This window comes from Pyxicephalus adspersus, chromosome 7 (assembly GCF_032062135.1).
Source record: "Pyxicephalus adspersus chromosome 7, UCB_Pads_2.0, whole genome shotgun sequence".
Classification (NCBI taxonomy): domain Eukaryota; kingdom Metazoa; phylum Chordata; class Amphibia; order Anura; family Pyxicephalidae; genus Pyxicephalus; species Pyxicephalus adspersus.
In genome coordinates this window covers 69,871,344-69,897,923 of record NC_092864.1, presented here as the reverse complement: position 1 = coordinate 69,897,923, position 26,580 = coordinate 69,871,344, and the positions used below count along the sequence as shown (strand labels likewise).

Genomic DNA, 26,580 nt, shown 5'->3' with positions numbered 1-26,580 from the left:
AAGGTTTATCATTATTGATGTAAGAACTCTACATAAAAAGACCCTCCAACAGGTTATCACTGACATTATTGACATATACAGTGATACCTTGGCTAACGAGCTTGGCCCTGCTAAAAAAATTTTCAGCTAAAAATATTTTTTTCACTGTTAAAGAGTCTCGGCTAACAAACATAGAAAACAAAAAGCAGGAACAGGACTTCCCTTCTGGTGTGCAGGGCAGAGGCTGGATAGGGGGATGGGGGGAGGGAGTGGATTGCATGACTTGCAGAAGAAATCTTTTGGTAAACACAGCTGAGGTTGTGGGTGATCTTAGGGGGGGGAGTTCTTCTTCAACATCTTGTAACTCTTTAATGACCAGGAAAAACAGTTGTTTCTTTTTGCATATCAAAGTACAGCTTGCTCCAGAATTTATTCAATGTCTATGATCCATAAAATTTGTTTTTTCTGCTTTGTTTTTGATTAGCTCACAATGAGGATTTATACAGTAACTGATACCACGCTGACTAACAATATATTGACTGTTCATCTCAGCCTTTGGTGAGTTTATGACCTTTTATATTGTGCTTTTTACTATTTTTATAAAACTTAGATTTAAATTGTGGGCACTATTCAGAACGAATGAAATGAATTTCTATAAAAACCTATGGGAAATCGCGTTTCAGCTAACAAAGATATCGGCTAACAAATATGATCCCAGAATGAATTATCTTTGTTAGCCGAGCTATTACTGTATTGAGACAAGATTCCATGTCTTCATCAGTAGATTATACCACAAGACAGGACATGATAATAGATGCACTAGCAGGAAAACAGCTCATGCAATCTACTATCTGCTATGACAGAATAAGGTCAGCAAGAAGCTCTGATTTTCCACCTAGAAGGACATTTTCTGTCCTATTTGTTATGTGAATACAGCGTATTGAATAGCATAGGGGAATTAGAAAACATGATCTAGCGTGTGGGACATTTTAAAAGAATACTGTTGTCATTCATATGATATTTATAACTATACTTATCACAATGCTTTTAAATTGTCTAGGGGTGGTATTTACTAATTATTTACCTGTCAGACAAAAGGTCCAGGCTGCCAAAAGGCTGTGTCAAGTATTGATACATGAATTGTTATTTATTAAGGAATCCATTTTCATGTGCTACTTTTTCAATTTGTAGCAAGATTAAAACCTCTATTTTAAATATAATTTATTGAAGATATATGTACCGATGCAAGCCCTAAACTCTCAAAATTCTCATTTACTCACTCTTTCTTCCAAGGATGCGTTAAACATGGTTTTGCAAATAAATGCTTTCCATATTCATTGTCCAATTAAGATGTTGACCAAATTTCTAGCAGTTTGCTAATTTTTGTTTATAAGATAGCACTTTTTTCCTATATATATATATATATATATATATATATATATATATATATAGTTTTTACTACCATTTTTTCATACAATTTCCATGTTGTCCATTCACCACACTATTTTGCAGATATTAAAACATCTAATGCTGTCTGTCCAGTCAATGGGCCTGATTTATTAACGTTCTCTAAGCTTGGAAAGGATACACTTTCATCAGTGAAACTGGATGATCCAGCAAATCTTGAATTGATTTCTTCAAAGTCATTTTCTATTTGCTAGCAAATGTTTTGAATCCTGGACCAGAGCCATTCCAGGTTTTCTGGATCATCCAGCTTCACTTCTTAAAGGTATCCCCTTCGGCCTTGGAGAGCTTTATTAAATCAGGCCCAAAAATCATGTAGTAGTGGAAAACACCAGGGTTCAATCCTGAATACAGTTATCATTGGTTATTGGAACAAATGTGCAATAGCTGCTTCAATTACAGCAATGTCAGCCAATCTTAATTTTTTATTTTTTTAGTAATGGCAATCACGTCATTTTGAACATGTATCTAAGCACTAAATAATTAGTTCATCTAATGAACTGATGTTACTGCTGTTTTTAACTTAGAATTTAAAATGCCTATTCATGAAACTTTTCATCATTCATCTAAAAGATGTTAGTTATAACAGGAAACGCAGTGAAGAAAGTGCCTTGTTTTAAAATAGTTCCCTTACTTTCCATCCAAGTAAAAAAAAAATGAAAAAAAAGGAGGAAAACTCCTGGTGGGAACACGAGCATTAAGGCTGATTTACAAAAGAGTTTGAGAATACTACCATAATAAACTATTTAAAGATTTACTTCAAATATCCAATTATGGTAAAAACAAATGCCTGTTTATTTATTTCATTTGCACACGAACAATTTAATATTTACAAAATGTATTTTGGAAAAATATCAATTTCCATTTGTAGTAAATCAGACTACTGACCAATGTTCTAAATTTCCCTCCTATACTGAAAAGTGAAACATTTTGTGTTGCATTATGTAGAGAAAAAATGATATTGTTTCTCAGTGTAAAACATTTAAAATATTTGTTTTCTATGCATCTTTTTTTAAATTGTATAGTAAATTAATTATACAGGAAATAAACACCCAAGATTACATATTTTGTACGTTTTAAGACTAATCTTTTATTTTTTTTCATATTACAAACCATTGTTCTTTATTCACAAACCACTGTAGTGATATAAACACTCATTTCTAAAGACAGATATATGCATTTTCTGGGTTTGTAGATTTTTTTTTTTTTTTTTGATAATTTGTTTTTGAAATCACTATAATCCACACATGGCATTTTATAATTTATTTTATATTTTATATCTTCAGTGAATATTTACATACATGAAAACATTCCAAATATATATTATTAAAAAAAATAATAATAAAAAAACACAAATAAAGCTATCTCAGACAAACACATTTAATTAATTTCTAATTAATGGAAGATTCAGTCAGGGACACATGGATACCTCTCTTTCTCTCAACTAAAATCGTTATATAATTTATCTGCCTTTCTTTATTGAGAATAAATATACCACTCAGTCACATCACATGTGTTAAATAAATTTGATTAAAATCACTATCTGTATGAGATGTCTTAAAAAACGATGCAAACCCCCACTGTTGATTTAGGAGGTGATGCCGATCAATTAAAAAAATATTGTCTTTCTTTTTCCCCAGTGTTACAGTACATTTTAAATTGGATTTGCATATAGTTTAAATATACTGAAGGGAATATCCCTTTTTACTGAAAATAAGACACACAGTACAGTAAGTTATATCTTATCTGTTTGTACTTTTTCTTTATATTTTTTAACATACAGTATAAGATACTTTCTATACTTAGAAACAGTACTAAAAACATCTCATGTTTTGTGGATCTTTATTAATGTATGTTCAACTGATCATACTTGCATGCACATACGATGACAAAGAGAAAATCTGATCACAAACACTTGTATCTGAAGCAGTTTATAGCAAGTTGGTAGATTCACAGCAGTGAGTTAAAAATCGAATACAGTGATGGTCACACTGGACCGGCACAGTACATATGAAGATACTATTTGCAATTAAAAAAATGTAAAGGGTTTCATACCCAAGTTTAGTCCTTGCCTCCCATCTTTATTTTTGTTTATTTTATTAATAATTTGTACAAATACAAATACAAGAACAAACCCTCTCATGACCACCATAGCTCTGGTTAGTTCATAAACAGGACACCATGTAAAGAATCTACACAAATGCACAGACAAACTGCAATTTTTCAGTATCTTGACAAAAGGAATTGATGTATCTTTCAATTCACATTGCTCACTACTCTTTATTTATTGAATGATCCCCGGTCTGTGAAGGTGTTTTTTGAAACTTTGCTAGTTATTTTTCCCAAACACTACCTTTTTATTTCTTCCGCTCAACATTCAGACATATTTGGGGTTTATGTTTGCAAAAGTGCATAAAGAAATACCTCTACTTTTGACCGCAGTAAAAGTAGACATGTGCCCTTTAAGTGTTGTACTCCTGGATTAGTTCCCGTTTAGTGAAGCAATCTTTCTGCATGTACCATACTTATTAAAGGCCAAACATATCAATAAAGTAGGGTATTAAATTGCATATTGTTAATAAATTATTGACATGTTGGTTTACTAAGTATCATACAACTGTCTGTAAGGAAGTATCTAAACATTTTTTAATATGTTACCATGTTTGGCCTACATTTTCAATTTTTAACTTACATATGTATTGTCTAATGTGGTGTGGTAGTACTAGGCAACTAATCAACCATAAAAATGCAGGATCACATTCTTCATGTATGAAAACAAAATATCACAAGTGTTATATACTTTTTTATTATGGAATTGCATCAAATGTAAACAGATCATTTTATTTTTCTCTATTGATTGCTTGTCATAAATAACAAGATATACATGCATCTTGACCACAAATGAGTGCTTTATATGATGACTGGCTTTGCAAATTTGAAAACTGGACAGTGTTCTATAATATACAAAACAATAAAATAAAAATTCAATAACTTAGCAATAAAATAATTTATAGAATGGTCTAATATATACTAAATTTTAATTTTGGTAAAAAGTTTCTCTTTAAATATAGTGCACTAAACCATTATAGCAGTAAACTACCACTCACTTAACATTAACAAAAATACAGTTAAGACCCACTTAAATCAAACAAATGAAATTGTTTCCCAGTATGAAAAATGTAGTATGGAAGATGGTGGTTTATTAGATATATAATTTTACTATACAGAGATATAATCCATATAGCCTAGAAAACATGGATTGTAACAGGACTGCTTAGCATTAGCAATAATAAACATTGTTGCCTGTTTGTCAATTCTTGTAATATTAACTAATATACAGTAATTCAAGTCTCTCTCCTAATTAAAACGTAAACAGGAGTAGAAGAACTCTGTCAAACTGAAAAATTGCAGATTGCTTACACAATATAATGTTTTCAAAAAAATACCAAGCAGTTGAAAATACCTTGATTATCTCTACTTAATGATTGCAATACTTGTAAAATGTTTATATAAATCTCAATATATTTAATATGTAATTCCATAAAAATGATACTTTTCTCTATTAGATGTTCTACTAGGCTAAAACTAAAGCATTATAGGCTGCATATTTTTTTTTTCTTTTTAGAACTTAACAACTCCACTGCACAGATGTAAATTTTTACTGGTACAAACAATTTATTTTTTGTAATTACTTTCCTTTTACAACTTTCAAAAAAAAGAAAAAGTAGAAACAGTGCTTTTTTTAATCTTTAATAACATTCCCCCTCCCACATTATAAAAACCAGCAATGATATCAATAATTTAATATATTGGAAGAAATATAAAAAGAATGTAAATGACCTAACTAGCTTTTTTTTTCTTTTTTTTCTTTTTACTTTTTTTTATATTTTCATACATTTTAATTTTTTCTCATTTTATTTTTTATTTTTTCAAACTGTTATACATGAACATAATAATTGTTAGTAGCTGAATACTATCTGATGTAATACTTAAAAAGGGGTACGCTACAGTAGTATTTCATCAGGTTGTATATACAAAGAGTCAGATTCACAAATTTAACACAACCTTTGGCTCTGGACAATAAATAAATAAATAATTTAGGACAGTCACTTTATGAGATTTAGTGCAGTGGCAACCTTTTTGCTTTGATGTATTAGCATTTTAGCCCTCCCTAATAAACTGAGTTACATGTAAATGAAGATATGACTACTATAGTCACTTACACGCTTGCAAAATGTGATTATTCCAGTAGCTTAATATTCAGCATATATAATTGGTTTACACTCTTGATTGTGGCCTTAAAATATTTTTATTCATCTACAGTAGTAGATCTCTAGGTCAACCACAAAAAAATCTACAGCCAACAATCAACTACAGAACCTTCATAAATTAAAGACCCACAATATTAAAATACACAGAACAAAATATCTGAGGTATAAGATAAAAAATGTAATGTTTCTCTTTTTGAGTTTTATTTAGTTATTTAGAGTTGCTAAAATGATGCACTACTGCATGTATTGCAATACCCAGGCCTCGGATAGCTTCTTTTTTCCCCCACACTGGAAGAGTTATATGGTTTTGTCATTTAGTATGGAGCAAAACGGCTGTATCCCCCTCGGTATATACTAGCCTGTAATGAAGAAAGAACGAGACCGACATCATCAGCATGGCTCCTAGTCTTGGCATCAGTGAAGGGTGCAAAAGCATTCTGAAACAAAGTAATTTAATGGATTTGTTTCGTAAGGTTCCTTTTTACACAGTTAACTTTTAAAATATTACAGTTCCCCCACCCAAAACTAAAATGTCAAATGTATTGCAGAATAAAAATTAGGTAAAAAACCACAATAGCAACATCATCGTATCAATGAGTAATATTTATATTTGGTTTAAATATATTACAATTAAATATTAGTTTACCCTTGTGTCTTTTTTAGTATACAAACTATAAATTTACATCAGGGAATATGTTTAACTAAAATTAGGAACTGAGCACTGAGCTAAGAAAACTGATAACCACAAATTATATTATGTAAAAGCATATAAATATTACATCAAATAAAAACATATGTAGTCAAATATAGAAAAAAAACTTACCACGGCACCAATGCCGTAGGTGGCTGTTGGAGCAAGTGTGTGGTGGTAGGGGTCGGTAGCATAAACTCGTCCGTAACTAAAATAAAAAATAAAAAAAGAAATGAGTTCAAATAATCATAAAGCAAACTGCACAAAAAACAATAATTGTAAAATTATGGTAGCACAATATATATATATATATATATATATATATATATATATATATATATAGAGAGAGAGAGAGAGAGAGAGAGAGATTTATGCAATATAAAAATATAGGTTAATATGAAATTGCCTTTTCAGACTTGATTGATTTTTACAAGAAGCGCTTTAATAACATCTGACTGTATTTGCTTCTGCAAGAGCCACCACTAGTAGGGGAACTCAACTACCAATGTAGTATCTCATCACCACTTGAATAAGTGTAGAGAGGCCTAACACACTAGAACATTTGCTGGTGCCAGACCCATCCAGTATAATCTCTCCCAGCTTGGGAGGATCATTTGTCCAAGAATTACGAGCTCACGCTGGAGCACAATAGCAAGTTATGCATCTCACTATAGGGATAACGAGTTGGAAATATTTTCCACAAAATGTCTGTTTTGTGACCTCTGACAACAGCAAACTGCCCAAGAGATGAAAGCAAAAATTAAACATGCTGGGTAAATGCACATTAAAAGGGGAAACCCCTTTACATACATACTCATTAAAAGATGAGAACCTTACGCTAAATAACAACCTTTCAACAACATGTGAAATATCAAAAATAAGAATCTAAAATCAAAAAATAGGATAGAAAATCCCCAAATTGCGGGCCATAAATATTATTTCCAGAGTTTATCTAAAACCATTCCTCATTTCTTCATTTCAGATATAGAGAATAGGCAGGACATGCTAGTCACTGGGACACAAAAAGTTTATATGGGCTCTAGACCTATAGACATCATCAGTTGCTAGGCTGAGGTCTTTCTGTTATATCTCTAAAATTGTTTTGCTCATTTCTGATTTTCTGCCCACAACCTGATGATTTTCCACCATTTTTAGACCATTGGGAATGTTTTATTATAAAACCTAAAACTGAAGATTTAAATGTAACTTGGGCTATAGTCTTCAGCTGTTTTTTTTTTTTTTATTACCTTGGTCACATGCAAAGTCTGACCCTAGTTTATGTCTGGAAACTTCACTAAGGACACTTTTCTGTACAGGTTTTTAACAGACTACTAATGTATTATTGTTTTGCATTTTAATTGTTTCCTCCAGCCTCTTAGCAATGTTTTGCACCATACTCACTAATAGTTCTACTATTTGCTAAGACTGCTACATGGTAGAGAGACTTTTATATGTGATATGACATATGCAGTATACTGTATATACCATCATGCTGAAAATCTTGGTTCACAATGTTGAAGTACTAAAATCTACTGAAAAGGGCAGATACAATTTGCATTCAGAAGACTTGATTTACTAGGGAAGGTTCCCTAAGGTTTGCCTTTTTTTGTACATTTACTACTTCTACTAGTCTTGATCCTCTGATGAGATATAGTATATCAAAAGGAAAACTTGGGAGCACCATCTTAATATTAAGGGATATTTATGTTCCTAAATCTGAATTAAAGTTAAAGTACTATGCAATTACTAAAACCTGAAATGTCATTAGAGTTGAAGAATCTTAATATTGGTGCGGATTTGAATGTGATAAGAGAGCCTTGGTGTATGAATGGAACTGATAACCTACCTCACAATTTAAAAATTCAAGAACATTTTTTAAAACCCCCCTAAAAAAAATTTAAGTCTTGATGGGCTTCTTTATTCCACCACATTTATTTTACAATTACTGAAAATTAAATGACTACAATATCAGTTCTTCCACTCTTTTATTACAGTGATCCCTAAACTGGACAACAATTACACTTTACGATCTAATTAGGGACTGAACATTTCAGTTTGAAGTACAAAATATTTACAAACACATTAGTCTAGAGATAAGGTAGAATCTATAATTTCTAGGAATAGTGGAGTTAATAAGCGATATATATGGTATATATTTGGCCAAGGTCATTCACATCAACATGAAAATTACGAGTCTTACAATTTTTAGTATACTTATTAGTATTATTAGGTCTAACAATAAATCCAAACAGACAGAGGATTTACCAATAAATATTACAGCCACATACCTTAACACTCATCAATACTTTAGAAAATCTCTAGTTACATTTTTATGCTATATATTTACTATTTAGGTGTAATTATTACCAAAACTTACACCTCATCATATATTTGTAACTGCCCCTCTATTTTGGAACATATTAAGAAACAGCTACAGTATTATTCAACATATAAGCTGTCCCTTTTAGAAAGGATAGCTAGCATTTTCATGGCTATCCACCTGAGGCTGTTTTGTCTTTTCAAATTTTAGCGGTTCCAATGTTATTACTGGATCTTCAGAAATGTATATATGAACCCCCCCGGGCGGTAATCCTGTGTGTGGCTCGGGTTAAAATTTCATTACAAAAAGTGGTAACCCCGAGCCCAACCCCGAGCATCTGTGTCCACTTGGTGATGCTCAGCAGCCATCTGCGTCCCGTTGGCGATGCCTGGCATCTGCATCCCCTGCCATCGCATCCCAGAGTGTGAACATTGGAGACGCGAGGCTAGGGCATGCAGATGCTGGGCGGGCATGCAGCGTGCGGGCGTATGTGCGTTGGGGGGATGGAATCGGTGGGAAATTAAAAATCTTAAGTATTTTTAAATGTCAAATGTATCGATTTGACATTTAAAAATACTAAATTTATTATACTGCCAGGGGGCTTAATAAGACACATAGATTAGCCAATACAATACTCTTGTCAGGATTGGGATCCAAGCCCAGAGCTGCTTCTGTGTCTGGTGGTAGATCTACCCATTAAGCTACCTGAAGTGCTGGGTAGCTTCCTGCTTGTATTCATAGTCCAGCTTCCCTGATAACCTGTAGTGTCATGAACTCTGAACTCCTTGCTCCTCCCTTCTGACTTCCTATTTAAGCCCTACCATGCTTTTTCTGTTTGCCAGATTATTGTGCTCCTGCCAGTGTCTCGCCTTACTACTGCTGCATTGCCGTATCTGTTACTTGCCCTTTGGCTATGAATTTACTGACTACTCTTATTGCTCACTTCTGTTAACCTGATCTACCCAGATACCCACTTTGGCTTTCTTCCTGACATTGCTCCTGTCTTGCTCCTGTATCATTACAGCTGCCTGTGTACTGAACCAAGAGTATTTACTATTGTGAACCTGCTACAGCTATTGGACTGCAAGCTTGTTTTCAGATCCTGACATTTTCTTTCATACAAGGAGGCCTGGTGTCCATGACCTCAGAAAAAAAAACACTTTAAATATGTTCCCATTACCTCTTTTGCTTAAGGTTTTATGTTCATACTTAATTTTTTAAACAGGTATTTAGACCTTGGATATTTTCATATAACTCTCTGTGAAAGCACACTCCTGGCCATTTGGCACAATTTAAAAGAAAGTGTAAATTTAAATTCTATTATTTATCAAGTTTATTTCCTTTAAATATGAATGAGGTTTAAGTTTACAATACCCTGGGTCTAAATCAATTTTTCTGAGTTTAATGTTTATGAGGCTCGTTGAAATTATAGTCAATCAGCAATAATAATGGCATCAGAAATCAAGGGTAAATTTTAGACCAAACATAGTAATTGAAGTCACTGAGCTTTTACTAAAGCCAGGTAAATCTGTTGTTTGAATAAACATTTTTTGTAAAGTTGCTAAGTATTTTGTGTTTTTATTAAATGTTTGTATGTTTGTTTACTTACTTTACAATTTCAATGTTTGTATGATTTGTTAGCTAACTCTTTCTTAAAATGTACCCTTGTACTCACCTGGGAGATGGTGTATATTTAAATATCTAATTTAATTAGATAATTATTTATAGTACTGTTTTTGTAGGTGGTGGGGCTTTAAAGAGATTTTATAATTAGTAATTAAAGTGAGATAGAATAGAATCATCATATAAATTTTGTGTTTCACAGGTCCCAAGGTTTAGTAGAGTAAGTGGTATAAATTTCTAGCATGAGCTGGGTATGTTTTGGAACAAGCAACAGAATACATCGAATTTGGAACAACCATAGCATTAGTTTAGCTTTAGTAAGCTGGTATTCTAATGATATTTGTATTGTGTTCTTGAGTTTCATAGTGACAATTGGTAAAGTCCCTAGTGTGCCATTCATTACTCTTCTGATAGCCTGCTGTAGAGGAATTGGTGAAGTTATTGCAACCTGTTCCAGGTGCCTGATCCTGATGACTTTTGACCCTGTATCTCTTTATGTGCTATTTGTGAGAACCTGTAGTTCCTTCCCATATCTGCAGCCTCTGCTTGTGTCTGAGTCGGTGGATATCTGCTTCTCCATGCCATGAAGCAATAACATCATGAAAGGAAAAGCCCTGCTCTTCTACAACATTAACTGTTGCCATACCAAGGCAAGGTGTGGAAAAAAGCAGGTAGCCTTTTGGAAAAAGAGTAGGTAGCCTGCAGAAAATAGTAGTAAACAGTTTATAGCTTAACTTATTGGACTTTTTTGGGACATGGATTCCAGTCTAGGTTCTCTTTAATAGGAGATATGGAGGACATGAAGTTGCAAAGACTTATTGGAATTGAATATGTTCAGGCAAATAAAGGGTATATGATCACCGTTTGAAAAAACTAAAGTTGGCACTTAAAAGTACTTTGGAAATTTGTTCACTTTAAGATCACATTAAAATCCTTATGGTTAGATAGAAGAGGATTTAATCACTAACTGGGAAAAATAGATCTTATTGTTATTGGTAATGGCCTTCCACATGGGATGGTTCAATCAGACACTATAGGCAGCTTTCCATAAAGCTAAACTAAAGACACACATGAGATTTATGTCACTGAAAATGATCTTTTGTGATCATTTCCAGCAACACTACAACTTATGAGAGCTATACACACAGCATTGTTCAGTTCTTTAAAAAGGGAAGGGGCAGAAAGTGAAGATAGGACAAACAAGAGGTTCCTCACTGCATCCTCCATTAGAGAAAAAGGCAACAGTCACCCCTGGTCAGTTACTTAGTGATCTGGCATAGCGGATCGCTAAGTAACATCTGTACCCCATTCTTACCCTAAAAGTGATATTCTGGACAGGTATTGTAAATATCGTATGGAGTAACTATAATCAATGGTAGCTTATAGTGCTCTTGCAACCACTAAAATCCCATAATAGCTTTCAGAGATGTGAAGTAAGAAATGGAAATTCTAAAGTATGAAAAGTGTAAACTGTGACAATTTTTTTTCACCAACTATACAATAAAGGGCATCCAAAAGAAGAAAGGGAGTGTTTCCACAACCAAAGAATAGAAAAATTGATGTTAACACATATATAAACAAATTTTAAAATAAATATTAAAGCAATGGAACGATTGGAGGTTGGTAATCATCTAAAATTTAAAAATGCTATTACTATTTTTTTATGGAATTCCTAATTCCGAACATCTCCTTAAGATTTATTTATTTTTGGTCTATTACCCATTAATTTTGTTTGTTCTTTACTGTATGATTTATTTTAATATTATAATCAGAACTTTTCAGGAACTGAGTAAAACTTTTAGCGACTATCTCATGTGCATCTGATTTAATAACACAACATACATTGTTTATGTATGTTTCTCATTTTTTTCCACTGCAAAACAGTTCACAGTGTTAAATGAAGTGAATTAAATTGGAAGAACTCTTTGTTTATGCACAATCAGTCAAAGAGGTAGCACATCTGCAAGCAAGCAGTATACATATATGCCATGATTCAGTATTTTATTTCAATGTTTAGATTTTTTTGCATTATACCATATATTTTCCTTGTGCTACCAGAGGATATTATTGTGAATTTATTAATTTTTAACAAATACTTTAAAATTACTTTGCACACATTAACAAAAATGTCCCTATATAAATCAGAAAACCCCCATTTAACTTAATCATGTCATGTTGCCGTATTTGACTATCCATGCGAACTGACCTAGAACTGAATAAACAAAGCCAAAGCTGTCAAAACGATAATGGTAGTAATGCCAAAAATGCCTGGGTGTTCTTACTGGCTAAGAAAGACCGCATAATCAATATATAATATTAAACAAAGAAAGGTATCTTAGCATTTTTATGTTTTAGTGACAATAAACCTAAATGGGAACAAGATAGAGAAAAAATATGGTTTTCTTAAAAGATAAACTCATAGTCACTGTGGCAGTACATTGTTGAGGTTTTTTTGTGATCTATAATTTATTTAACTGCTAAAATTGAAAAGGTTGCCATTAAAGAGCACTGGTCAAAAAAAAACTTCATCTGCTCACAATATCTGGGATGTCAAACAAAAGTGATATTCTTTTTATTTGTTCCTATGTTTTTCTTTATGGTCATGTAATCTGTTTTTTACAACTGTATAATTTAGTAACATCTGTTTTAATTGCCATTCCAAACCCTTCATGAAATTAGGTCAAAGCCAGAGGCTATGGGGAAGTATAATATGTGCAAATAAATACAATTTAACAAAGCAGTACTAAAATGCTTACAATCATTAAGTAAGCATCTAAAAAAAAAATAGTTAAACGTTACATTACCTTGGAGTAAAAAAAGGGAAAAAACTAACACATTGAAAGTGGCATCTAATAAAAACATGTATTTACATTGTATCACTGTAGTGATTTCAAGCAAGTGATGTCAGTAATAGTGTTGATGTTCGAATTCGGGTTGTCCCTATATTCGACCCGAATATGGCTGTTCGAATTCGGGTATACCCGAACCGAATTTTGCTGCATTCGACAGCAAAAATTCGGGAAGAAAAAAAAAAAAAATTTTCTTAAATTATTTATTTTGTAGGTGTTTTTTATTTTAAACTTGTTTTTTTTATTTTTTACAGGTTATCTCACTATGACATTATGAATCATAATGTCATTGTGGGATTCCTGGACCGTGGGAACTGTGCGGTCACAGTTAATTGAAAGCAGGTGCCTTCAATTAGCTGTAACCGCAGGCAATAGGAGGGCAATGAATGGAGATACTTTGTCCATTCATACCTCTACTGCTCTGTGATTGGCTGAGAAATAGACCAATCACAGAGCAGTAGAGGTATGAATGGACATAGTATTTCTATTCAACCTCTATTGCCCTCGTATTGCCTCCAGGATCAGGGGAGCAGAGCTGTCAGCATAAAGCTCCGCTGATTGCTTTGCCCATGAACATGTATTTTACCATTTTTTGGGGGGCGTTCTACTATAAGGACAGATCCTATTTAAACCAAAAGTAATCTCAGCTTGATGACAAAAGTTGGCAAGCAGGTTTTCTGCCACTCCAGCCTGCCTGAATTAACTTACAGTCTTGGTATTAATCTCCTACAGGAATTTAGTAAGTATAATGCTCATACATCATCCCAACCCAGCTAATAAAGATGGTGAAAGCCACTGAACTGTCCAAACTGTCCACATTATGGCTAAATCTTCAGAAGGCCCAAAAACTTGGGGGTAATATTCAGCTTTAATAAGGAAAAGCTTCAGCAATGTAAAAAACTTATACATCTAGTAGCAAAAGCAATATGAAGATCATATAGTTATATTCAATTCTAACATGTTGTATTTGATTTTCCTAAAATCATTTAAAATCTTGGATGAACAAAATATTTTTCTGAGGTGGTACAGAACTCCTAGATGATGGTGGAGTATTCTGTTAGTTTAATGTTTTCTTTACTTTGAAAGAGCATTTCTAAAATATTTTCTCCCCACCAATGTAACATTTATGATCTTCAATAATAAATGCTAAACTTTAACAGGAGCAAAGTATTCTAAACCTATCAAAGCACCACAAAGTGAAAACTTTTCTTAGGAGTTACAAGTTGTCAAGCAAGATTTCATACAAGCAAAGCAAAAAAGTCAGCCAACCGACTAGAAAACATTTGAAGGTAATAAAAGCTTGTTCTTTGATGTGTAATAAAATAAGGCACTATATGAGACTCTTTATACTTTTATCTCCAGGCCTAGTTTTTTTTCTTTCTTATGAATATAAGATATTGAACTAATTTGCACAACTATTATTAGATCTGGTTTGGACTAATTCACTCTATGTGGACTCTATCTGTCAACTCTGTGCTCCTGGGGACATTTAATTTGGTGACTCCAGAGGAAGGTTCGTTTTGCTAACTGGAATGATCTCCAATTCTTTATTTATGCCTGCTTTCATACCCTTACTCATTTGGAACTACATATAGAACATCAAACTAAATGGCACAATCAAGAATAGACTGCTTTGAACTCATTCATCCTATGTGATTTTTTTCCTGGTAATATTCAACAGACTTACTCATACTAACGTGCATGGTCTCCAACCCTTCTTATCCCTTCCCAAGAAACAGTCAGAAAGTTTTTTTTGCCATTAGTGGCTTTTTTATTAGTTACATCAGCCTCCAATTTCTTAATCCATTTAGGGCAATTAATCCAAATATTGTGAGCCTACAATGCGTTATTTATCATCGGACCATCCTATCACATTGTCACAATATTAGCATTTCTTCGGCACCTGAGATGTGCACAAATGATATATCAGCACTGTTTGGTTTAGAAAGGCTAATTTCCAATGGACATTTGTCAACTGTAATTACTAACTTCATTCAGCCCTGTTACTATGAATGAAGTCTCCTCTCTTCTGTCACCATCTCCATCTACTACCTGTCCGCTTGACCCAATCCCCTCTGATCTACTCTGTGCAACAGCATACCCCACACAAAAGGACTGCAAACCATTGCTTCCATCCTGCATGTGAACATCATTACATCTCTAAAACAAATTAATCCTCTCACTACGATAATACATACTCACCCGTAATGTGTTCCTATTCACCTATTTACAGGTGCAGGGTGTTGCGATGGGGACAATGTGTGCCCCACCAACCTTTACCTTGGCATCTGGGAGAAAGAACTCTTTTCCAGCAACCGCTTCACCCCATTAAGCACCCACATCAAATTGTGGCCTTGATTAATTGAGGATATTCTCATTTTTTGGACTGGCCCACCTTCTTTACTCGATGAACTTTTAGAGTGTATAAAAATGAACCATTGTAACCTCAAATTTACCTTCTGTTCCCACCCCAAACAAATTTCATTCTTGGGTGTTCACATCAACATTACCCGGGATCTTCATGTCACTACCTCACTTTTTAGAAAAGAGACAGCAGGGAACACAATATTACATGCCCACAGCGCCCACCCCAAAAACTTGTGAATAGCATCACCTATAGTGAAATGCTTGGATTGAGGAGGAATTGCACATCAATTGATGATTTCAAACTGGAAGCAAAAGCACTTACATGCAGATTGACAGAAAGGGCTATAGCAAAAAACACCTTAAAGGAACTTATGGTAAGGTCCTATCTCTCTCTGGAGAAGACCTAATCTTCAAGAAACACACACCCTCATCAGCATCCAGACTACCCATAGTACGTACATCACCATCAACACCATTTACAATCTCATGTCTAAACGATGGGACATTCTCATCTCCGACCCCAATATCCAAATTCATCTACACACCAGACCATTACATACAAAAAAATCTGACTCATTACGTGTCTGTCTGGTTTCCAGCCACTATATTCCAGATCAGAATATTCAACCAAAAGACAAAACTCATGGCATATTTAAGTGTGGACAGTGCAACCAATGTAACTGGATACATCAAAACCAGGCACTGACACTCCCCAAGGGCTCTGTCCTTAAACTCAAGTATCATGTCAACTGTCAATCATCATTAGGAATCATCTACTTAATCATGTACTACTGTGGACGCTTTTATGTAGGAAAAACAAAAGACCCCTGAAGAAACGAATATACGAACACATATGTTGTATTAAAAATGGAAAAATGATCACCCCAATCAGCTTTTATGTATGATCAGAACACACATTTGACACTAACATGAGAGGAAGTTACTTTCATAAAGAAAATCCTCCATATTGAAAGCAAATGGATCTTCACATTAAAAGCTAACTATTTTCCAGGACTTAATGACATATTTAGTTTCAAACCTTTTTTGTTATACTTGTTCTATGAGTTGTATACATCATGAATTATTTCTTGAAATGTTCCTATGACTCAGTACCTGAATTGTTACATGATTATGGTATTGAATTATAATGGTGTCATACTAAAAACCTTTAAAGGTATTACTTTTTATATTTATTGATTCAATGCCCTCATATGCTATTTATTACAATTGGAATAAATAAATTGAGCAGAGTCCCTCCGGGCAAACGGCCCCCTTCTCACATACGTCTCCGAAGTAGGCAATCCCTTAGGGATTTACATGCACGTGGTGTGGGCTGTCCTGGGTACGCCGCCCTACGCTTCATGTATGTAGAAGCGGTGTGGGGAATTCCACACTAGACACCATCCCACTTGTACTAGCGGGGCTGTATTTTGGCCGCCCACCTTCCTGATTGAAACATCGCGCACTTAAGCCTCAAGGTATATCTCTCTTTCATTTTTACCATACTGCCCTTTTTTATTGCTACCTATCATTTCCTAAGCATTTTTCCTTGAACAGCTTAGGTACTGCCTCATCCTGGGTACCCTTCACATTACTCATCTTGCGAGGTGGCGTCTACCTACTACTCGGTGGAGATCTCACCCAAATGGGCAATGTAATTCATCTCATTATTGATATATTTCTTTATATACTTTTTCATATCCCCTTACTACACTCCTGAATATTATAATGCTTTATTACTATTATCATATATATACTATAAATATGTTGGTATCTACCCAATACACATTTGACCATTTGTCATTTTTCTTCTCGATCTTTTCCTTTTGCTTCTTGATTATACTATATTATTCAAACACTTACCACTACCCAATGATATATTATTCAATACCTACCCTGGGATAAAGATTACCTATAACCAGCCTACTATTGCACTAATCTCACAGTATGGTTACTATAACACGTACAATCTATTTACAACACTCCTATCTATATCTCTAATTGTTTCTGCCTATTTAAGTATGTTATATATTTTTTCTGTTTTTCCTGTTTTAACTTATGCCTGCACAAATTTGATGTATTTACTGTAAACCCAGATATTGTTGATCAATCGCTAAACATACCACCACATCTGACGAAACCTAAAACAAGCAAAATGCGTCGTGTTTACGGCCTACATGTATGCGACAAGTATTTATAGTCATTTGCAATTTGCCCACCAGATGACGTTTGTCTGGTGCCTTTGTGGCCCTATTACTTACATGGACTGTAACCTTGATTATGACTGAAACCCAGTCTAAACTGCATTTGTTACGTATTATTAATGATTTTGAATAATACATTCACATGGTTTGCCTTCAAAAACCCTCCTTTCTCTTTGTGATTATTTTCTACTCCATGCCCACTCCTCCACCCTGTTCCCAGCACTAACTGAATTTTTCAACTTTTCCCTTTCTATTGGTATCTTCCCCCCAGCTTTAAAACATGCCATCCTGAGCTCCTTGTCTATAAAAGACTCACTGACTACCTGAATAACAACTCTCTACTTAACCCACTCCAGTTTGGTTGTTGAGCTGCCCATTCCACCAAAACAGCCCTTACTAAAGTGGCCAATGACCTTATCAGAGCTAAGTCTCAAGGCAACGTCCTTCCTTCTACTTTCTCTCCTCTGTCTCTGACACTGTTGATCACATCACTCTAATCCATACCACTGATACCATTGATATTAGTGACACTGTTCACTCTTGTTTTGCCTCCTACCTGTCTGACCGCTCCTTTCAAATTTATTTCAAGGGTAATTCCTTCTCTCCTCCTTGTTGGTGTTCCCCAAGGTTCAGTCCTTGGACTCTTTTTTCTGTACTCCTTCTCACTCGGTAGTCTCATATGCTCCTTTGGTTTACAGTACCATCTTCCCCTTCACTTTTTAAATCTCTTGCTGACATTTTTCTAACTCTGAATAACACTGTTATTTGGCCCTCCCCTCAGGCACATTCTCTTGTTGTTACCTTTGATTCTGCCCTCTACTTCACCCCCACCTGTCCCCAGAGACCACCAAACTCATTTTACACATTCGTATCATCTTTCTTCTGTAACATCCTCCTTTCTGGTATACCATTAATCCGACTCTCTCATCTACAATCCAACATGATTTCTGTAGCTAGACTTATTCATCCTTCCCACCATTCCTTTTTTTCTGCCTCTAGTTGCAATTCTATAGACTGGCTTTCATTTCATCCTAAAATCAAATTCAAGCTCCTGTGCTTTGTCTTCAAATCTTTCCGCAACTCTTTTTTACCTTTCTGCCCTGATAGAAAAATACTCCCCTAACCATGCTCTTTCGCTCCTCCAAGAACCTAATAATGATTTTGTCACTCATAACCCCATCACATGCAAGGCTCTAAGAGTTTTCTAGGGCTGACCCCACTCTCTGGAACTCTCGTCCTATTCGGCTTGCTCCTACTTTTTGCAAATTTTAAAGGAGCTCTCAAAACCCATCTTTTCAAACTTGCCTACCCATCTTTTTCTGTCTCCTAAACTCTAGCTACTCACTTACCAATCAATACCCCCCCTTCCCCATTGTGTGCTACTTCCCCCTCCTCGTAGATTGTAAGCCCCTCTGGGAAAGACTCTCTCCTCCTCCTGTGTAATTGTTATCTGCTACCTCTAATGTACAGCGCGGCCTAATATGTTGGTGCTAAATAAATACTGCATAATATATTAAATAATAATAATAAAAATAATAACTGTACTATTGCAGTCCAGAGCATCCTTTTTCAACCGCTGGGCATTCAGGGGTGTTCAATAGTGTTTTAGAAAGTTGTTTGCTGTATAGCAGACTGCCCTGCAATGCTGCATAAATCACCTCATAATACAAACACATTTCTTTTACTATAGTATAGTATTAGGTATTTTCTGTAGTCTTTGGAAATTTTAATCCCAAAAAATGTAAACCAATGCAGCCACCCCTATGTACTATTTTATCTTCAAAAACAAACACTCAATTCATCAGCTTCATTTTTTTATCTCACTTATCTTGATGTGTGGTCAAAAAATATGTATAAAAGTACAATAGCAGATTTACTGCAGATCCCAGTAGATCAAATATATATAATTTACACTTTAGGTGATATCCTATACTGAATATAATACTTTGTTCCAATACAATTCTGAAGAACTTTTTTAAACCCTTCCTGAGATTCTAAATTATCCTTTCAAACATACAACCCAGAAACCCTAAAATGACCCAGTGATAATAAAACCTGAACTTTTTTCAATAAATCTAGTGCATGTGTTAATTAAGTTAAGTCCAATTATTTGTAGCCAAAACTGCTGCAAACAATTTAAAAATAGAGTTGTTTATATACTATAGCGTGGGTAATGCTGGAGAGAATATTTCATGTGAAGAGTTACCAAAAACAAAAGAACTCCTCTGGACAGACCAACTACTTATGAGGCATGCTGCAGTCTCAATTCCTGGTGCTGCAAAAGTAAAAAACCAAGTTCCTGGTCATTTTCCTGGAGCAGGAGTTCTACTGAGTGAATGTAACCAAAAAAAGTTTTTCAGAGGCTACAAGAGAAGTGGGCAGCATGGTTGGCTCAGTGGTAAAGACTCTTGCCTTTACAGCAACAAGTAACAAGATCAAATCTTGGCCAAGACCCTATCTGCAAGTTTGCATGGTATCCCTGCATTTGCATGGGTTTCCTCCCACATCCAAAAACATAAAATTAGGGCAATTGGCTTCCCCTCAAAATTGGCCTTTGCTTATGTTATTGACATAGGACATTATGTAGATTGTGAGTCCCTTTGAGGAACAATTAGTGATATGACAACGGACTTTGTAAAAAGTTGCATAATATATATTATAGAAAATACAAGTGATTAAGAGCAGTTATACCCTAAGTATACAAACTATGTTTATATATTAGTTTCAGATAAGCATATGCTAGAGAATGAGAATAAGGGGTGAGCAAACAAGCCTTTGAATACATTCTAGATCTGCCTGATGACTGGATAAAATGGATACATTTTGCAGAGATGCTTATTTCTAACAAACCTAGAGATGGAGGTAAGACATATATAGTGCCTGGAATAAAAGTTGAAGTATAATCTAATTACTGAAATTCAACAAAGTTCTTTATGTTGCAAAATAATATCACAGTAGATTCCATAGTTCATCATTAACTGCATTTATGTTTTTTTCAAATCAATATTTGCTGTGTTTTTTGTGTCATGCATTTTCACTTCTGTTACTCTGTATATATACTATATATATATATATATATATATATATATATATATATATATATATATATATTTAATCAGAACAACAGACTTACAGTAAAATCATGCACAAGTGATTGGAGAAACATGCAATTCTCAATATCACTTATGTGAAAAATTTACATGTCTGTTTACAAGAAATAAAATGGATGGAAATGTAGTTGAAAATACACAAAAGAGAAAACAACATGGACTTTTCATATAAAGGTCAGCCATTTGTCTACTGAAATATTTAGTTGTCATGGTTTTAGGAATATGTTAGTAAGTTACTCCTCTTCACATATTCCTATTTTAAAGGAAGTGTTTTTTTTGTTAATTCAGCTCAATGCATCAAGTGAAACTGGAGCTGCACATAAAGCAGGGTAGTCATTGAGATTGTCTAAGATTTGTAATAAAGCCCATAGGGTTCTCATTCCATCTGTGAAACCAAGACTGATAATTTAATTCTGACTGATCATTCTAAAGTGATTAACTGCAGTTTGTGTACAAAAGGATATTGAGACCTGGATGGATGCATTAAGAAGTATCGATGGTTGTTACCTGAAGAGGAGTTACAAGAAATTTCATCTGCTGCAACGAAGACGAATTGATTTCTGTAAAAGAAGATAAAATTCACAATTCTGCTTGCTGACTAGAAAACGCTGTAGCTGCCAGTTGAGTTGATATGTATAGATGGGACATTGGGAAAAAATTTAATTTTAAATAATGTGGAAGGAAAACATGGTGACATATTTTACTTCTACAAAATATGTAAGTATTGTCAGTAAGAATGTTTACAGGGTATTAGGGAGCTAAAAATAAATGAGAGACAATCCTAACACAAATGCTTCAAGGCCATAGAACGCTCAAGCTAGGAAACGTGTTTTTAAAAAAGTAACTCAAAACTTCTATTTCTGATTTTATAGAAAGTGTTTATATGATATAAGCCAATGTAAATGACATCTCCTTTTGAAATATATTTTATAATTGGAGAGCAATAATTAATAACGTTATGTTATGTAAGTACTTTTTGACTGTGCTGTTTTGCACTGACATTTTTATATGCAAATACATACACAGATTAATTAAACAAGCATTGGTCACAAAGATATTCAGAATTATGGAACTACAAAAAGTAACAGCATACCCTATAATGTATGAACCATAAGTTTGGCATGGCATTTGTGAAGTACCCTAATAAAATATATAAAAGTGTCAGTTGCTCCAAAGCTGGTATTTTAGATTCTTCTATACATAGAAAAGTTGTATTTTTTATCTAATAATCTTCTGGATTCTAAAATTTCTAATATTTTATGGGATCTTTTTTTTACTTGCGTTCATCAAATCTGCACAATCCATTACAAAGTAGCAACATTTTATTGTTTTGTAATGTTTAAAGCTAATAGTAATGTATGTACAGTTAATGGCATTAATGTTAATGGCACAGTTCTTATCCATATATTTTATAGGGTTATGTGATTTAAAACAATGTGTCTTGTATGCATTTTACAGGTACATGACACAGCACAATAAATACATATACTGTGCATGTGTGTTAATGCAATAGACTGCACACAAATTCCCAAAATCCTAAAAAATGCACACCAAAAATGAAGGTAAAATGATTTTAAATATGTTATAAAAGCACCACAATGCATGAAAACACAAATAAAAAGCAGAATAAAAATGCATGCAAATTTAAAGGAAATATGAATAAGATTCAATTGAGCAACAGAGAACATGTAACAAATGAAATTCTCATTTTACTTATAAAACTCACATTAGGCACCCAGTTTAACAATATTTCTCTTGTTCCCAGAATATTAAGTTAAAAAGTTTCATGCTCATATAAGGTTTGAATTATGCTGATAAACACAGAATAATAATGAAGGATGAATAACTAATTGTACATACATGATATCCTTATTAACAATGATGCTTGGATTTATGATTTACTTTTGGATACAATAGTTTTCCCCGGGGTAATTTCCTTTCACTTTCTGTTCTGGAGATACAACAGAAAATGGAAATCTATCTAAAACTTATTGTTGCCAGGTTTTCCCAATAAGGATTTTTTCCTATATCTTGCTCTAGTGAGAACTCAAAATGTTTGGATTTTCCCTTACTTTCTGTCACTCCCTATACTTTGTTCATTGCAATTTAGTTAATTGCAAAGCCTCTAAATATAGTAATGTAAACAAAATTGCCAAGGGTATTAGAGGGCCATATTGGAAGATATCCGCAGGAAAAACGGGTGTATTTTGTTCATAAAGCAAAGCTAAATAACTACATGCCCCTGACATTCTCAGCAATTGGATACAATATTACGTTTACCGTATCTACTTTACATTGTTTAAAAATTATATGATGGCTTTAAAAAGTATCCCAATTACCATATTTTGGTAATAACCACAACTCTGGTGACAATACCATGTTCTGGGCTTTGCAATAAACTTCTAAAGTGGTTAAAATTAGTTAAAAGTTCTTTATTTTGAAAAATAGTATTTTCTTTAGAAAACCGGTTTTGTTCTGCCCAATCCTTTAGCATTTTTAGCAAATGGGGAGTTTTTCTACATAACCCAATTATTCTTTATGTCTACTGGTGTTTATTTGTTAATTCAGGAACTATCTAGTCTTATTCTCATTATTATGATAGCATATAGGTATATTACGTATGTAAATCCTTATTCCAGGGTATGACATTTATCTAGAATATATTTGGAAGTTTGTCAATCTGACAAATCCTAAACCACCTTCTTCAGTAGGTTACTAGACATGTAACCCTTGTTATTGGACATGCACTACCAGAATAATGAACGATTGTATTGACCAAATGTTGTGCATATGCAACCAAAATGTGATGAATGTACTGAGCAGCACTGCCAGAAATTCTGTCATGTTAAAACATAGTAATGCTAATCATGGCTATGTTTTATCATAGGTGATTGTACAATGTACTCATTTTCAATATATTTATTGTATATGGAATTAAATAAATATTGAAATTTTACAAATAACTATATAGTTTGATTAGGTACCTAAAAAATCCCAAAATGGAAGTTTAAAAAAAGAATTTCAAGATATATACAGAAATATGGTACCATAATTATATCCCTCACCTACAAAGTAATACATGTCATTTTTATTAGTTTTATGTTTGATTCTTCTGGGCAGCAACAAAAAATGTAGATCCTGTTTTAGTATTGAAAGTCATCCCACCATTTTTTTAATGGGATCTTTTTACATCCTGCGACTCTTCTTACTTTTACTGACCACTAATGTAAGGGCATTATTTCCCTCCAAGTGACTGTAGTCTGGACCCCAAACAGTGTAAAGGACCTTGAAATGGTGATCTGCCTAAAAACATTTTAAACTCTGAGTATCACCTTATTCTAGAACAGCGGTCGCCAACCCAGGGGTTCACGAGAAAATTTGAATGGCTCTGGCCAGTCCGCCCCCCCAACGGGGTCAGGAGGAGGACCATGCCTCCCGTACAGATTCTAGGCTCAGGGTGTTGGGGGGGTTGTGTCTGAGCCTGCGATGGGATAATGGGTGGGTTCTGGCATCATGACGTCACTCTGGAGGAAGTTTCCACCCCTTTTAGTGACACACATCTCCTCTCGCATACGCGATCCGGAGTCCGTGCATTTAGGGGTGCATAGGTCCGAAAAGGTTGGCAACCACTGCTCTAGAACATATTTTCCCCCAAACACGCTCCAGTTTTTGTTTCTAACAAAATGAAAACTCTCATGGTATAGTATTCCAAATGTCATTTAAACTTAATCTCAATGACTCTTGCAAATAGATTTTTTCATTGCAAGGTAAGTTAATTCAGGAAGGTAGAAGGACACAAAGGAACAGAATATTATGTAATCATCAAATTGGGTTGTGCAATGGTCCATGTAAATCACACTTTTTCATGTTGGAGAACATTTCTTTTATTTAAATCATACTGTTAATGGGTTGAGTTTGTTTAATTATCTGAATCGCTATAAAACATCCATCTTTGCCTCGCAGAACCACTTCTTATTGAGGTGATGTCTGTGGCACTACATGCTGGTTGTGCTGATTATTCCATGATATAATATTCAACATACTTTGTAATTCCAGCACAAAACACTTTAAATCCAAGCTGAGTAAATGTATGTATTATGATGAATTTGGAACTCAATTTAAAAAGATTTACCAAGCAAATGTTGCTAAATACATAGGCAATACTGGTGGACAATACAGAGCAAATTCTGTCAAATCTTACATGGGCAACTGTACCAATTTTTTCACTATGTACATTTCACCAGGAAATCTTGATAATGAATCCACACAGACTTTGAAACTATTTATATCCTAGAGTATTTAATGCATTTTTGTAACTGAATTTATTTTTGCATGTGCTAATTTGCACAATCCCAAAACCTTTGTCTGTATGTCCTTAGAAAATATTATTTTACTAGGGAGATTAGAACAGACTGGAATAAATTTCCAGCTGTGGTAGTAATGCAGCCAGCACTAAGTAATAGGTCAAAAAGCAGACTTAACAGACCTTTTACTTTTACTAACTTGCTCATTAATATACCTTTCTATTTATATTCTTTTGTTTGCAGAGTTTAAAAACTTTTCATATTGATACCTTTTATACATGTGATTTAATCCCTTCTGTTAGTTTTACAATTAGCAAAAAAAAAAAAAAAAAAAAAACACACACACAAATACCGCCTGCAAAAGCAATCAAAGCATGCTAATAAATATATTGTCAGCCATTTTATGAGAGCAAGGCATGCTCATTCGCAATCACACACATGCAAACATTGGCAAGATAATTGTGTTAACTTTTTCTATAGCTCCAACAAAAGATTCATGGTACTCAAATTGTTTAAAATCTACTCTACTATATTGTGGTTATTTTTCATAAACCTTGTCTAGTGCTGTGACTTTGACTCATAAAACATGTAGATTATATGGAGATATTGCAAAAGAGAAAAAATAAAATTACACCAATCTTCTCCTCATTCATTGCTTGATCCTCTTTTTATGTAGCTTGTTTAAGAGCTTTAGTCTGATCCCTGGCTTCCGCAGGTGTTGGAAAGTTTCCCATTGCCATTTTTTAATGTTTAGTCCACTTACGTTCTTGGTTACAAAACAAACACAATACACTTAAAACTAAAAATTTATAACAACAGAAATAGCACAGGGGCAGTTTATTGAAGACATTTAAGGCAACAGCTAAGTCATTGGAAAGCTTAAATAGAATACATAATAAATTCAACTAAGGTAAATTCATATTGTGAGGCACTGACCAGCAGAACTACTGACAGTCTATATGTGTCACTTAGGTTTCCCACCTACACATTGTAAAGGCTTTAAGGGTTTGCAAACAACAAACCTGTTTTCTCAGAATTTTAATAAAGCATGCACTGGGTCACGTAGTCTGTAGACTACATAAGCATGCACTGGGTCTCGTAGGCAATGTAGAGCTCTAGGGGGGTATAAATTTAATTCCCACTGTCTACATCTTACTTAGCCAGACATCATGAATTATTCTTAGCTGCCCTTTATATATATGAGCTGCCTGACGCTCAGGGCTCTTTCTCTAAGATGTGAGAGCTTGCTGCAGGGTGGACAAACTGATGACTGACAAAACTCCTAAAAGGAACAGGAGCTGCAAGTAAGTTTTGGGGAAGCTATTTGAACCTAAGTTTAGATTTTGTTCATGTTGTGGACTGGGTGTTCCTGACGCTGCCATAGTTTATCAATACCAA

The 26,580-nt window shown here is 34.1% G+C and overlaps 1 protein-coding gene across 1 annotated transcript in view; it reads right to left on the bottom strand.

Moving 5' to 3' along the window:
• Window positions 1–2,514: 2,514 nt before the first annotated feature.
• RBFOX1 (RNA binding fox-1 homolog 1) overlaps window positions 2,515–26,580 on the bottom strand; it is a 420,473-nt gene continuing 396,407 nt past the window's right edge. The window contains exons 11-12 of the mRNA XM_072418902.1: window positions 6,538–6,613; window positions 2,515–6,151 (exon numbers count right to left, since the gene is read on the bottom strand). Coding sequence (XP_072275003.1) covers window positions 6,029–6,151; window positions 6,538–6,613 — 199 coding nt within the window. The 3' untranslated portion in view covers window positions 2,515–6,028. The remainder of the gene's footprint in view (window positions 6,152–6,537; window positions 6,614–26,580) is intronic.